Raw genomic sequence first — 15,923 nt, 5'->3', positions numbered from 1 at the left:
TTTAATTGTTTTGTGGAGGATAGGAAGCGATGGATGAAGATGGATTTCTGATACACAGAGAGTCGATCTATAGGCTACCAAATGGGGACAGCAGAAGTGTGATTCATTCATGCTTCTGAACCCTTGCTTCTTAATTAAACTTTTGAAGTGGTCTTGCTTGCAGTGAGATTTTTCTGCACTGGAGGTCATCTCCAGCACACAGATCTAACTGGGGTAGCATTAAGGGACTTTCCTAGACTTGTTATAGGAGTAGTTGTGGTGGTGGTGGTGTTTTTACTATAGGTACCAGTGCTTTAACCTAGGACTTTCTGCGAGCAAAGCAATACTAAGCTATGGTCTCCCTAGAAGTGGAAATTTGGGGCAAATGAATGTCACTTTTGCAGCCCCTGCTCTAACGTATGATGAAACTGGCCCACAACATCTCATTTGAGGATTCTGTGAATGTCTTCTGTTACTTGTTCTCTTTCGCTCTTCTGGGCAGAACTAGAACCAGTGGGTTGAAGTAACAAAGGAGCAGATTTAGGCTAGACATTAGGTCAAATTTCCCAACTGTAAGAGCTGCTTGACAGTGGAAACGTCTGCCTTGCACAACAATGGGCTGTTCTTCACTGGGGGTTTTCAAACAGAGATTGGATAGCCATTTGTCAGGGATACAGTAGTACATTCCTGTACTGAGCAGGGGTTGGACTAGAAGGCTCAAAGCCTTCCAGGCTCAAAGGTCCCTTCAACTCATCTCTGCCTTTATTATGGCTCTGTCCAGGCAGGCCATGGAAGCCTTGAACCGTTGCTTAAAATTGGTTGGGTGGAAATGGGCTAGGTCTGAGCTCTCAGAGGTATTGGAACCCCTGGTAGGTCCGTTTCTCCCCACCCCACCACATGGAGGCAACCATACCTGGTGCAGTTAGCACCAGGTAGTACACTGGTTGCAGAGCGCAGGGGATTCTTTGAGTCCTGACCCAGCACTGGTGCAGGGGAGGCTGGGCGTTGCAGGGAATGCCAGGCGAGTTCATGAGGATGGTAGGGAGACATGCAGGGGAGGCTGGGAAAGAGCATGGGGATGCTTGAGGACTATAGTTCTTCCAGAGCTCTCCCCATGGGCATCCCCTCACTCTTTCCCAGCCTTCCATGTGCTAGTGTTGTATCAGGACTTAAAGAATCCCCGCGCTTTGCAGCCAGCATACTACCTGGAGCTAATTGTGCCAGATAGGACGGCCTCTACTTCATGGCGGGGAGAAACAGAACTATTAGAGGTTCTGATACCTCCAGTAACTCAGGCCTATTGTCATCTAATGAACTGAAATTTAATTCAGATATGCTCCTGCTTAGTAGGGTTGTTGATCTAGCAACAATGACATCTATTTTGGTTTCCCTGGGGGGGTGGGACACGCCAGGTTTTGGGGGTGCTCCTGGATCTAGCTGTGCCCCTAGATTCCCAGATGGCATTTGTGGCCATAAGTTATTTTGCTCAGCCTAGACTGGTGCAACAACTGTGCCTGTTTTAGAGAGCATGAACCTGGCCATGGTCATGAATATCTTAAAGTAAAAGTAAAGTGTGCCGTCAAGTCGACTCATGATGTAGTTGCATCTAAATTGGATTACTGTAACATACTCTACATGGGGCTGCCTTTGAAGAGTGTCTGGGAACTTCAGCTGATTCAGAATTTACCAGAAAGACTTTGGACATGAGCTGTTTCCTTGGAGCATGTGACTCTCATTTCTTGTTCTAACTGCACTGCAGTGACCTTGGCTCAGTGGTAGAACACATGCCTTGCATGCAGAAGATCCCATATCCAATTCCTGGCTTCTCCAGGTAGGGCTGGGAAATAGCTCTCTGAAATACTGAAGAGTTACTGCCAGTTAGTGTAGACGCACCGAGCTGGTTGAACCACAGTTCTGACTTGGTATAAGGCACCTTCCTATGTAACTGTGACTCCTAACGTGATTTCTATTGGGATGGGAGATTCTCTCTTTAATACAGGGATTCTCAGTTTTGGGTCCCCAGCTGTTGTTGGACTTGAACTCCCATAATCCCCAGCCCCAATGGCCTTTGGTTGGGGATTATGGTTTAATCCCCACTGCTTTAATAAAAAAATAAGCATAAATTCACTAATGAAAAGGACAGGGTTGGTCTCTTTATGTTTATGTAGACCAGAAGATATTATTTATTCTTACTGATTTGCTAGCTTAGATGCCATTCAAGGTAGTGACTATAGGTGTTCTGTATTTGGGACAGCATTACTTGGCGTGGGGGGACCATTAATTTTAGGATATACCACGCTGGACCAGTCCAGTTAGAGACCACAAATGGATTGCCAATATCTCTTGAAATTCAAAAGCTGTATGCTTGACTAACAAGCAGAAGGTTGCTGGTTTGAATCCCCGCTGGTACTATATCGGGCAGTAGCCATATAGAAAGATGCCGAAATGCATCCTCTCATATTGCATGGGAGGAGGCAATGGTAAACCCCCTTCTGTATTCTACCAGAGAAAACCACAGGGCTCTGTGGGTGCCAGGAGTCGTAATCGACTTGACGGCACACTTTACCTTTTAGCTGTTGAAAATGCCTCCTTTTTAAACATTTATCTCTCTCTTCATATTGTGATGTGAGACAGATGAAAGATTGGATTATGTCTAAACACCAAGGAGGGACCTTTCAGTTGTTACCGAATGCTCTTGACAAAGTAGACTTGCTTATTTATTTGTTATTAAAAATACTTATGCCATTCCTTTCTAATTTAACATATGAAGCACTTACAAATGCTTTGCATGAAGGCAGCTGGGAGCTCTCTTACAGAACTGTATTATAACCAGTGGTATAGCTTGAGCAGGTCAGAAGGGAGAAAAAAACAAGTCGGGTGCTTCTTTGAGAGAAGATGGTGTTGCTTGAGACTTGGACAGTGTAGTGAAGAAATGATCACTTGACAGTCTGCAGGCCGGAGTCCACCCACCAAGCAATTCTGTCTGATTCCTGGTAATGTTACCACATTTTAATCAAGCTGTGGCTAACATTTTTACCTACTAATAAGGAATAGAAAACTGTTTTCAAACATTTGACATTTCTCAAGTTGCATCTTTCTTTGGTTTTGTATGTAACGTTTTAAATTTTTAGTTGCTGTTTAAATTTTTAAATTGCTGTAGCTGTTGAATGTTTTAAATGTTAATTGTTGGTTTTATTCTGTTTCTGTTGTGTTTATTTTTGTAAACTGCCTAGAGCCTTTGGAGTCAGGCGGCATATAAAATAAATAAATAATACCCTGACTGCATCTTAGTGCATGTGCTGTATAACTGAAAGTCCTTGCCATTTGGTAGCGCATATTTTATTATAGATCTTGATTACTCATGAACAATAAAGTGCACTGTTGCCTTTGGAATTCACTGGAGAATAGAGTACCCCCCTCACCCCACCATTCAAATACAGAAGCTAGCCATCCTTGATCTAGGAAGCTGGTGGTAGAATGAATGAAACATAAACTTGTCGGAAAGTTACAGGAGAGAATTTTGGAGATTGATTCTTTCGTGTATACATAATGGATAAAGTAGAGTAAAAACAGAGAATATTCAGCAAAGCAAGCTGTTCAAAATTAGTACAGTGGGGAAGGCTGATATTGTGTTGTGAAATTTTAAATGTAGGATTAACGCTGTAGACAAAACGCTGTTGTTTAGCTCATTGTGATAGTTAACTAGGAAATACATATATACGATGAAAAATTCAATATTGATTTGCAGGTTAAAAAACCATAATAGAAAAGAAACTGCACATTTGAGCAATTTTTCACTTGTTCAGTTGAAGATGAAAAGATGAAGCATCATCAAGTTCTGAACGCAAAGTGCTTCCTGGGGTCTCAGTTACAGTACTTTTTCATCTTGTTTGCAGTTGAGGATACTGCTCCACCCCATCCCCCGCCATCTTAGCTCTTGAGTTTTGCTTACCTATTTGCAACAAAGTGTGTTATAACAATTTTGTAGTTCAGTGCTATCACTGGAAGTAAATGTTTCAGCTTTTAAAAGTCAGATAGCTAAAGCCTGGCCACTTATGTGTAGCAATATCTCAAATTATTGGTGTATCACAATTAATTATTAGTCCTGCTTTAGCTGCTTTTGATTACTTAAGGTTTTTCTTTTCTCCACTCTTCTGAGCCCTCATTCCAATTGTTCCATGATTGACACGCTAGAGAGATTGACAGATACCCCTTGGTGCCTGATGTCTGGAGGTCGCACAAGCAATAATAGATTCTTTTCCAGAATGTAGCATCAGATATTGGCTTTCAGTGTCAAAGGGGTTAAAGTTAAATGCTGATTAACTGTGCCTAAGATGAAACCACACCAAAAGCATCCATGATATATTGCTTTTGTGCATTTAATATAATCACCAAAACTCAACTCTGGAAGATACATGATAACACTTTGATAATTTACCAATTGCAAAATAAGCAACAGAATTGGCCCACTTTATGTATAGCAATAGCAATAGCACTTACATTTATATACCGCTCTATAGCAGGAAGCTCTCTAAGCGGTTTACAATGATTTAGCATATTGCCCCCCAACATTCTGGGTACTCATTTTACCGACCTCGGAAGGATGGAAGGCTGAGTCAACCTTGAGCCCCTTGGTCAGGATCGAACTTGTAACCTTCTGGTTACAGGGCGGCAGTTTTACCACTGCACCACCAGGGGCTCATTGTATGAGAGAAATAATTCAAGATTTTCAAGTAGGAAGAACATTAAATTATATAATAAACCCCCACATATCTCTATGGTTTTATCTCCTTGAATTTGGAAAGGTTGCATGGCTGACAGTATTTTCAAAAAGTTCTTAAGATAAGGCCCCTGCTAACTTGGCAAAGAGGCACCTTTTAATGTGGTGATTCTCTTTATTTAGTGGGGTAAAGTAACTGGCCCTATCCACCCCCAGCACAGTACCTCCAGTGACTGTTGCTGGTATCTATATTATGTTTTGGGGTTGTTTTTTTAGATTGTGAGCCCTTTGGGGACAGGGATCCATCTTATTTATTTATTTTTCTATGTAAACCGCCCTGAGCCATTTTTCGAAGGGTGGTATAGAAATCAAATAAATCAATAAGCAAGCATCTTTTAAAACTTGCCTTGAGCTTTGCTTGTATGTGTGTATGTACACTGCAAGGCCTGCTCCCACAAAGCCTGAAGTATATGGGTTAACTTCATGGAAGGGTTTAAAAAAGGAAGCATGAAAGAGGCAGAAGTAGTCTGTTGAGAATACAGCCTTCAGCAAATAGAAAATTAAATAATTATATAACCTCTTTATCCATAGTCGGAGAATCACTCCCTTGCCTTTTTGACTCCGTATTTCTCACTGTACTTATTGCCATAAAATGGGCAAGTTAGTTATGCTGGATAGGATGCTTGATGAATGTACATTGGGGCCAATTACATTAGAGCAGGGGTTCCCAAACTTTAACGAGTGCACACCTTTTGTCAATTACCTTCAACTCAGCTACTCCATAGAGATGTTCTGTTTGTCTGTTGTGTGGGAAGGCAGAAGTTCTCTGAGTACCCCTGGGAGCCTTTCATGTACCCCTAGAGACACTTGTTGTATCCCCTGTTGAGAACCCCTGTACTTGAGCATTTTGCATCAGTAGGATGGCTTTTAAGAATGATGTAGGAGATGGAAACATTAAGTACCCATCTGTTTTGTTTTGTTTTTGCTTGCAGGCAGTGAACTTCAGCCAGTCAATGTTTGAGACCTCAATTCTGACAGCATATGTTTTCATTCAAGGAGGCAATGCCCCGCAGTGCAAAGAGCTATGGTGGAATTTGTTCTTGAGTAGCTTCACATTGGTACTAGCTTTGATTTGAGGAAAGGTAGTATGCAGTCTAGGATGATTGATCCATCACAAGTTCTGGCTTGACTTCTTCCCCCTGATGTTAGCTGAGAAAATGAAATTTGTATCCTGAGGGTAGTCTGTGTGGTTGTAAGTGGATTATTCACTTTATGAAGTTAAATGAAAATTCCTTCTTAATATCTCTGTGTGTGTGTGTCTGTGTCTGTGTCTAGGTCTTATCTCTTTGACAAAGGCAGTTTTTCCCATTCTGGTATCGTGACATAATTTCATGGCCATATTGGGGCCAATTAGCTTGGCTGTTGCTTGTTCTTAAGCCTGAAATGTATGTGTGTGTACAGATGTACCTGCAGAGAGGAGCAAGGGAGGACTTTGCTTCTCACCACCGTTACATAGGAAGCTGCCTTACACTCAGTCCGGCCATTGGTGTGTCCAGCTCAATATTGTCTGTGCTGACTGACAGTAGCTCTCCAAGGTTTCAGACAGAGGAGTCTTTCCCAGCCCTACTTGGAGATGCCAGGGATTGAACCTAGGACCTTCTACATGCAACAGATTCTCTACCACAGACCCATGGCCCCACTCCCAGTTTCACTGTTCTAATGACACACGCACAACTTCCAGATTGAATTTGCCTCTCCCCTGTGCAAAGCAGGATGCCTGCATTTTTATTTTTCCCAAGTTCCTTGCATTTTGTTTGAACTTCAAAAAATCTAAGGAAGGGGGACAGGTGACTTCATTACTATCGCAATGTCAAATAATCAGTACTGCACAACCCTTTTAGTTCCAAACAGGAAGAATAGATTTCCCTAAATTTGATCCAGGGGAGAAGGATCTAAGTCTGTTCAAAATATAGTGAGTTTCCTTTTGCAGCCAGGAATCCAAATATGTACATCTGCAACTACAAACTGATCCCAAAAAACTAAAGAACTGAACTCTGCTTATGTGCTGTAGTCACCACTGATAGGGTCGCATTGCACACCACAGGAGATCAGCATGGAACAATGCATTTCAAATCTGCAAGGATTACACCTTTCATTTTCTTAATTAAATTTTCAGTAGTGAGAGTTACTACATCATGTTGCTTTAATGTAACTTGTTTACAGTATTATTGTTTTGACGATGTGTGCTGTAGAACTACTCTTATACTGTTGCTCTTATGTGTAATCTATTTCACTATTTAAACTTTGGATTAAAATCAACACAAGACTACTTTTTCCCAAGTAAATGATTCATAGTGCTTGAAATTAATTATCTAAAGTGAAATTTTAAAATGATGCCATTGCAGCCAAGAGCTTTGAGATACTAATATCATAGTGTTTTCTTAAAGGAGGCCAGACAACTGTATGTAGAATATAAAGAAACAAAAATTAAGGAGAAGGAAGATGCCCTGGCTAAAGCTGAACTGGAAACCCTTCAGAGTGAGTTTCTTCTTCATTTAACCATAGTCTTGATTCATATATCATAACATACCCTTTCTAAAATACATATGGCGGAAAAATCTTACACACTTTTGAAATGTATATGTGTACTACTTGCATTCTGTGGTACTGCAGAAAATTGGTTTGTTTTAATTCAGTGATTTCTAATCCACCCTTCAGTCCAGCTATCAAGGTAGTGTATGATGAAATAGAAGCAACAATGAAATAAAATATGTAAAATTACAAATGAAAAACAAAAACGAGAGTTAAAATTCAGCAGAGTAGCTAAAATCAGTGTTTAAACCACCTCCTCTTCATGGTGGAGTGCCTGGGCAAACAAAAATGTATTCACGAGGCACTGGAATACTCACACCTGGCAGCAGGTGAGATGCCTCTAGGAGTGCATTCCACCCAGGACGTGGTCATTTTGTATGAAGTTGACCAATGATACCTGAATTCCTGGAGTATATTCATGGAGAATGAATAAGCTGAGCAGCAAACATTGCGATAAATGTGAGAGAAAAACTAATAGTTACCCTAAAAAGCACTTGGAAGGACCTCAAAGAAGTATTCATCGTTGTGGGTCTGTCTTGATTTTGTGCCTGGAAATGATTCCAATAATTGGTGGTGCATTTTTATGGCAATTTCAAATTGGTTTGACATTCAAGTATTATAAAATAGGCTCAAAATTATAGACACCTGCAGAAAATGTAGATGCAAAACTTAAGAGGCAAAGCTGTAACCCCTTTGATATTTGACATAAAACTTGGTGAGACTTTATCTCAACCAATTAAACACAATTAGCTGCAATAAATAACTTGCTTTACTATTTGGAGAAGCTGTGAATAATTTTCTTCCTCCCCTTGTCATAATTTTTGTAATAAGCACATATTTTAAAAGTTATTTTTAAAGTTATATAAAAACTTCTAACAACTTCTAAACTTCTATAGTTTGTAATGCTAAAAAACTAGTTTATCACTGATACAACTGTGTAATGTACATAACTTGTGTTGCTGGATCATGGAAAGAGGATAGATGGGAGATCAGGGCTGGGGGAAAAGATCTTCTACTATCATGTCTTTATGAATATTAAGCCCACTTATTACAATATTTAGTTACACACATGGAAAAAATGGGAATGCCACCGATAGTTTTAAAAAGTAAATGCTGAAGCTCACTTATAAGACATTTCAAAGCTTTATGCTTAGAGCATAAGAACAGCCCTGCTGGATCAGGCCCAAGGCCTATCTAGTTCAGTGTCCTGTTTCACACAGTGGCCCCTGATCATCTTGACTGCCCTCTTCTGTACCTTTTCCAGTTCTACAATGTCCTGCTTTAGATGTGGTGACCAGAATTGTACACATTACTCCAGGTGTGGCCATACTGTAGTTTTGTATAAAGGCATTATAATATTAGCAGTTTTATTTTCAATCCCTTTCGTAAGGATCCCTAGCATGGAATTGGTCTTTTTCACAGCTGCCACACATTGAGTCGACACTTTCAACAAGCTGTCCACCATGACTCCAAGATCCCTCTCCGAGTCAGTCACCGACAGCTCAGATCCCGTCAATGTATACCTGAATTTGGGTTTTTTTGTCCCAATGTGCATCACTTTACACTTGCCAACATTGAACTGGATTTGCCATTTTGTTGCCCACTCACCCAGATTGGAGAGATCCTTTTGGAGCTGTTCACAATCAGTTTTGGATTTCACTACCCAAAAGAGTTTGGTGTCATCTGCAAATTTGGCCACCTCGCTGCTTTCCCCTGCTTCTAGATCATTTATGAATAAATTAAAAAGCACCCGTCTCAGTACAGATCCCTGGGGAACCCCACTTCTTACTTCTCGCCATTGTGAAAACTCTCCATTTATACCTACCCTCTGTTTCCTGTCCTTCAATCAGTTAGCAATCCACATTTATTTATTTATTTATTTATCTATTTATTTATTTATCTATTTATTTATTTATTTATCTATTTATTTATTTATTCCATATCCCACTCTTCCTCCAAAGAACCCAGAGCGATGTACTACATACTCAAGTTTCTCCTCATAACAACCGTGAAGTAGGTTAGGCTGAGGGAGAAGCGAATAGCCCAGAGTCACCCAGCAAGTATCATGGCTGGATGGGGATTTGAACTCGGGTCTCCCCAATCCTAGTCCAGCACTCTAACCACTACACCACGCTGGTTCCCTTGTCCCCTTATCCCATGACTGCTAAGTTTTCTCAGGAGTCTTTGATGAGGAACTTTGTCAAAAGCTTTTTGGAAGTCCAAGTATACTATGTCAACTGGATCTTCTTTATCCACACACTTGTTGATACTTTCAAAGAACTCCAAAAGGTTGGTGAGGCAAGATTTACCTTTGCACAAGCCATTCTGGTTCTCTTCCAGCAGGGCCTGTTCTTCTATTTGCTTTACAATTTTATCCTTGAGGATGCTTTCCATCAGTTTGCCTGGAATGGACATTAAGCTAACCGGCCTGTAATTTCCCAGATCGCTCTTGGAGCCCTTTTTGAAAATAATGTTACATTTGCTACTTTCCAGTCCTCAGGTACAGAGCCTGATTGCAGGGATAAGTTATATATTTTAGCAAGGAGGTTGGCAATTTCACATTTGAGTTCTTTGAGGACTCTTGGATGGCTGCCATCCAGCCCTAGCGATTTGCTAGTTTTCAGTTTTTCCAGACAGTTTAGGACATCATATCTTGTCACTTCTATCTGACTCAGTTCTTTAGCCTCCGTTCCCGAAAAGCCTGATTCAGGAACAGGTATATGCTCAGTATCCTCTGCCTTGAAGACAGACACAAAGAACTCTATTTAGTTTCTCTACAACCTCCATATCCCCTTTAGTTCTTTCTTGATTGATTTGATTTGATTTATATACCGCCCTTCCAAAATGGCTCAGGGCGGTTAGTTAGTCAGTTAGTTATTGAATTTATATACAGTACTGCCTACCCTGTTTCCCCGAAAGTAAGACCTACCCCGAAAGTAAGACCTAGCAGCAATTTCTGATGTACTGCTTATTGCCCTAGTGCATTTTGGGGGGCTAAAATTAATATAAGACACTGTCTTATTTTCAGGGAAACACGGTAGTATAAAAATCTCTAAGCGGTATACAGAATTAAAACATAAAATATAACACATTTAAAATCCATAAGAGCAAACCAAGAAGGAGATGCTCTTATTTCAGCAGGGAGCGTGTTCCAAAGCCCTGTGGCAGCCACAGAGAAGACTCGGTCCTGAGTTGCCACGAAACGGGTTTGCGGCACCCATAGTCGGACCTCTCCAGATGATCTTCATAGGAGACAGGGTTCACAACAGAGAAGGCGCTCTCTTAAATACCCTGAACCTAAGCCATTAAGGGCCTTATAGGAAAAAACTAGCACTTTGTATTTCGTTCGGAAACCTATCGACAGCCAGTGCAGCTCTTTTAGAATTGGTGTTATGTGGTCCCTTCGGGTGAACCCAGAGACCAGTCTGGCTGCCGCATTCTGTACCAATTGTAGTTTCCGAACTACGTACAAAGGCAGCCCCACATAGAGTACATTACAGTAGTCAAGCCTAGAGGTTACCAGCATATGTACCACTGTTTTAAGGTCACTACTCTCCAAGAACAGACGTATCTGGCGTATCAGCTGAAGCTGATAAAAAGCACTTCTGGCCACAGCCTCAACCTGAGAAACCAGGGAGAGTTTGGGATTCAGGAGCACTCCCAGACTACGAACCCGATCTCTTAGGGGAAGTGTAACCCCAGCAAGAACAGGCAGATCTATACCTTCTCTCGAATCCCGACCCCCTATAGACAGTACCTCCATCTTGTTTGTATTCAACCTCAGTCTGTTATCCCTCATCCAGTCCAATATCGCCTCCAGGCAGGCACGTAGGGGGGTCATGCCATTTCCTGATGAAGTTGGTATAGAGAAATAGATCTGCGTGTCATCAGCATATTGATAGCATCCCAGACCAAACTTCCTGATGATCTCTCCCAGCAGTTTCATGTAGATGTTAAAAAGCACTGGAGACAGTATGGAGCCTTGTGGAACCCCACACTTCAGCTCTCGCTTTTCAGAGCAATAGTCTCCAAGCGACACCATCTGTAATCTGCCAGAGAGGTAGGAGCGGAACCACTGTAAAACAGTGCCACCCAAGCCCACCTCCTTCAAGCGACCCAGCAGGAAACCATGAATTGTATCGAAAGCTGTTGAGAGATCCAAAAAGATCAGCAGAGTCACACTCCCTCTGTCGATCGCCAATTGGAGATCATCCATCAGGCCAATCAAGGTAGTCTCAGCTCCATAGCCCACCCGGAAGCCAGTCTGGAAAGGATCAAAATAATCTGTGTCATCCAAAACTGCCTGGAGCTGAGAAGCAAACACTCACTCAGTGACCTTGCCCAACCAAAGGAGTTTAGAGACAGGCCTGTAATTAGCTAACTCTGAGGGATCCAAAGCAGGTTTCTTCAAAAATGGTCGGATAATAGCCTCCTTAAGACAAGGAGTCATCCTGCCCTCCCTCAGAGAAGCATTGATTATATTTACCAGACCCTCTCTGATAATATGACTGTCAGGTGAAATATGCCAAGTTGGGCAAGGATCAAGAGAGCAGGTGGTGGGGTGCACAGTCTGAAGCAGTTTGTCCCTTTCATTCCAACATTGGCTAATGGTCCAATCGCCTCCCTAGCAGGTTTCCTGCTTCTGATGTATTTAAAGAAGTTTTTGTTATTCCCCTTGATGCTTTTAGCTAAATGTTCCTCAAACCCTCTTTTCGCCTCCCTTATTGTCACCTTGCATTTCTTTTGCCATAGTTTGTGTTCCTTTCTGTTCTCTTCATTTGGACAGGCCTTCCAGTTTTGGAAGGAAGTCTACTTCTCTTTTCTGGGTTCCTTGACGGTACCTGTTATCCATGCTGGCATTCTCCCTGACTTAGGGGTACCTTTTCTCCTTTGGGGTATGCAATCTAACTGGACTTCTAGTATTGTGGTTTTGCATAAACTCCATGCATTCTGGAGCAAAGTGACTCTCCTGATTTTCGCTTTCAGCTTTCCTTTCACCATACTCCTCATTTTGGAGAGTTTTCCTCTTCTGAAATTCAGAGTGTCTGTGTTAGACTTCCTTGGTGATTCTCGCCCCACATGTATGCTGAATTTGATCGCCCTGTGGTCACTGTTCCCTAAAGGGTCGATGACACTAAAATCACACACCAGGTCCTGGGTGCCACTCAGGATTAAGTCCAAGGTTGCCTTCTCTCTGGTTGGTTTCAAGACCAACTGTTCTAGGGCACAGATATTCAGCATATCTAAAAACTTGACCTCTTTGTCATTACCTGACTCTGAATTTACCCAGTCTATGTGTGGGTAATTGAAGTCACCCATTATTACAGCGTTGCCTGTCCTTGACGCCTCCCTGATTTCCTCCTGCAACTCCCAGTCACTGTCAGCGTTTTGATCCAGAGGGCGATAGCACGTCCCCAGTAGCACATTTCCTTTCAGGCCTTGCATTGTCACCCACAGGGTTTCTGTGGAGGACTCCGATTCACCTAGGTTTTCTACCTTGTTAGATTCTATCCCTTCTTTAACATACAGTGCTACTCCACCTCCAAGGAGCCCCTCCCTTTCCTTTCTACAGAGTTTTTATCCAGGGGTAACAGTGTCCTACTGGTTCTCACTGTTCCACCATGCTTCTGTTATGCCCACTATATCTATTTCTGTGTTAGCAGCCAAGCATTCCAGCTCACCCATCTTGGCTCGAAGGCTTCTGGCATTGGCATATAAGCACCTATATGCTGAATTTCTTCTCTGGTGTCTGCTAGCTTTCTTTTGACTCTTTGACCAGCTGGCACAGCCTTCTGTCTTCTCTTTATGTGGTTCTGCTCTGTCCCCTTCTGTTTTTTCTAAATCCTTTGCACCCTTGCGCTTTAAAGGATGGCTTTTGCCAAACCAGATACTGCCCAGCTCCTGCCAGCTATTCCCCAGTCATCATTTTAAAAGTTGCTCTGCAACCTTTTTTATTTTAAGCACCAGCATTCTGGTTCCATCTTGGTTCAAGAGCAGCCCATCCCTTTTGTACAGGCCTTGCTTGCCCCAAAATGTATCCTAGTGCCTAACAAATCTAAACCCCTCCTTCCAGCACCAACATCTCATCCACGATTGAAACCCCTCAGTTCTGCCTGTCTCACTGTACCTGCATGCGGAACAGGTAACATTTCTGTTAATTTCTGAGAATTCTACCTTGGGGGTCCTGGACTTGAATATGCTACCTATCAGCCTAAATTTGGCTTCCAGGACCTCCTGACTACATTTCCCTACATCGTTGGTGCCGACGTGTACCACGACAGTTGTCTCCTCCCTTAGCACTGCCTAAGAGCCTATCTATATGCTGTGTGATGTCCGCATACTTCGCACCAGGCAAGCAAGTCACCATGTGGTCAACACGTGGGTCCCAAACCCATCTCTCTATACCTCTAATGATTGAATCGCCCACTACAAGGTGGCCCCCACCTCCCGGAGGAGTATCCCCTTTGCGAGAGGATATGGGCCACAGATGGGGTCCCTTCTAAAGGAGCACTTCCCTCTTCCTCAGACTGATGTCCTCCTTCCCCAAGACCTTCATTCTCCCTAACAGCAGAGGAGCTATAAACCCTTGAGTGGGATGCCTCTACCACGTCCGTGAAGATCTCGTCCACATGTCTCTCTGAGCTTCTCCAGATCCGCCACCTTGGTCTCGAGGGAATGAACTTGTTCCCTGAGAGCCAGGAGCTCCTTGCACAAAACACACACCCATGACTTCTGCCCATGGAACAAATAGTCATACATGTAACACTCTGTGCAATACACTGGGGAGTGCTCGCTCCCCTGCTGACTTTCTGTCTTCATAACTGGTTTTGTTGGCTGTTTACAGTATTTATAGATAGTTTATTATAAGGATAGGTCTCAGCTGTCTTGGTCAGCTCTTTAACTGTCCAAACAGCCTTTCTCAGGAATATGAGAGAGGGATCAGTACTTGTATGAGGAAGGAATTTGTACTTCCTTTCCCTTCTCCACTGGGCTCCTTGTGATCACAGGGACTTGTTCCAGGCTCCCCCACACACTTCCCGCTAAACTCCCACAAAACTCAATGCCTTGTTTGCTATCTCTGTTGGCTCTCCTCTGTTCACTATGCTCTCGGGCCTTCACCTCTTATGTAGAGTAGGCTTCAGACTGAACTTAGTATGATAAGTTCTCTGCTCATTCACTGACCTGGTTCAGATGTAATGAAAAAATATGGTTTTCCGCTATGAGGATGAGACTTAGAGAGCCGTGAACTTGCACACTTTTGCCCTTTTACTTGTGAAAAGAGAATTCAAGCTTCTGCTTAGAACTAAATCTCATTTTACCATTACCTTCCCATTACGTAGATGAATCCGACAGATATTTATATACCACTTTTCAATAAAAGTTTCCAAAGCAGTTTACAGAGAGAAAAATAAATAAATAAATAAATAGGCTCCCAAAGGGCTCACAATCTAAAAAAGAAGCACAAGATAGAAACCAGCAACAGCCACTAGAGGGATGGCTGTGCTGGGGATGGATAGAATAATATGACCCTGGAACTGGAATTGATTCAAGCCACAGTAAGCTCAAACAAACTAGGATCGAAATGTGTTTTAAGATCCTGGTTTGTTAGCTAACTGTTTGAATAAATGACAGTTTGCCCAGTTTGCCTGAAATGGCTAACTAACTGTTTTAGTTCAAACTGCAAGTGGAAGCTGTTACTCTCTTCTTCTCTCACACACAAACAGGTAGAGGGGAGGAGGAGCCCCTGTGGCTCTCCATTGCTTGTTCTTGTAGTGGGAATCCACAGTTTCTTTTGTTAAAGTTGAACCAGGCCACTGTCTTAACATTTGAAGCTTAGAACTCTTCTGTTCTGGGCATGAGATATAAACACGAAAATAGCTTTTTAAAAAATGTGTGTGCTAAAGGTGTCCAAACTGAACTTCTGGGCAGAATTGGTGATTAAATCATGTTTGTTTTGCAGAGGAAAAGAAACCTAAAGTCAAGAAACCCAGACCTGAATTTCCAATATACACAGTGGCAGAAACACATGCATATATACCATCATATGACCATGGAACTTCTATTGAAGACATTGAGGAACAAATGGATGATTGGTTGGAAGACAGGAATAAATCACTAAAAAGGAAGGTGAGTCAGCCATCTTGCTTAAATAAATGAGAATGGGTTCAGCCCAGGGAACTAATTCAAGAACATATGAGCATATGATGAACAATGCTGATGATAAACATATATGAGCATATGATGAACAATATATCAAACACATTGTGAAGCCCCCTGATCCATTTCAATTCAGGCCCAGTTTGAGTCGAACTGGAAGTGGGTTTGAGTCAAACCAAATTCAAATAGGCTGTTGTAGTTTCACACCGCCCTATTTTATGCTACTTGTAAAAAGCTCAAAGTGGTTAACTTTGTCAAGGAGGCTTACAGCCTATAAAAGTGAAAGGAAAGGCACGATGGAGGGGGAATCCAAGTCCAATGGGGAAAGCCCAGATTAATAGCTGTCACCTTAGCAGGGTGTCCACTTTGCTAACTGCCTCCTGTGATTGTTCAAGAACCCATTCCTCTCTGTGTCTTTGTATCCCCATCTGTGAAGGGGTAGAGTGTACCATGCCAACATTCTTTTACTCGTTTT

General features: G+C 42.2%; 1 protein-coding gene across 2 annotated transcripts in view; it reads left to right on the top strand.

The window, feature by feature from the left end:
* DNAJC1 (DnaJ heat shock protein family (Hsp40) member C1) overlaps positions 1-15,923 on the top strand; it is a 140,883-nt gene that overhangs the window by 54,820 nt on the left and 70,140 nt on the right. For both annotated transcript variants that reach the window (XM_053263422.1, XM_053263423.1), the window contains exons 7-8: positions 7,147-7,237; positions 15,252-15,418. In XM_053263422.1, the coding sequence (XP_053119397.1) occupies positions 7,147-7,237; positions 15,252-15,418 (258 nt within the window). The remainder of the gene's footprint in view (positions 1-7,146; positions 7,238-15,251; positions 15,419-15,923) is intronic.

This window comes from Hemicordylus capensis, chromosome 6 (genome assembly GCF_027244095.1).
Source record: "Hemicordylus capensis ecotype Gifberg chromosome 6, rHemCap1.1.pri, whole genome shotgun sequence".
Taxonomy (NCBI): Eukaryota; Metazoa; Chordata; class Lepidosauria; order Squamata; family Cordylidae; genus Hemicordylus; species Hemicordylus capensis.
Note: the sequence above shows the minus strand (reverse complement) of the source record. Positions and strands in the feature narration are given on the sequence as shown.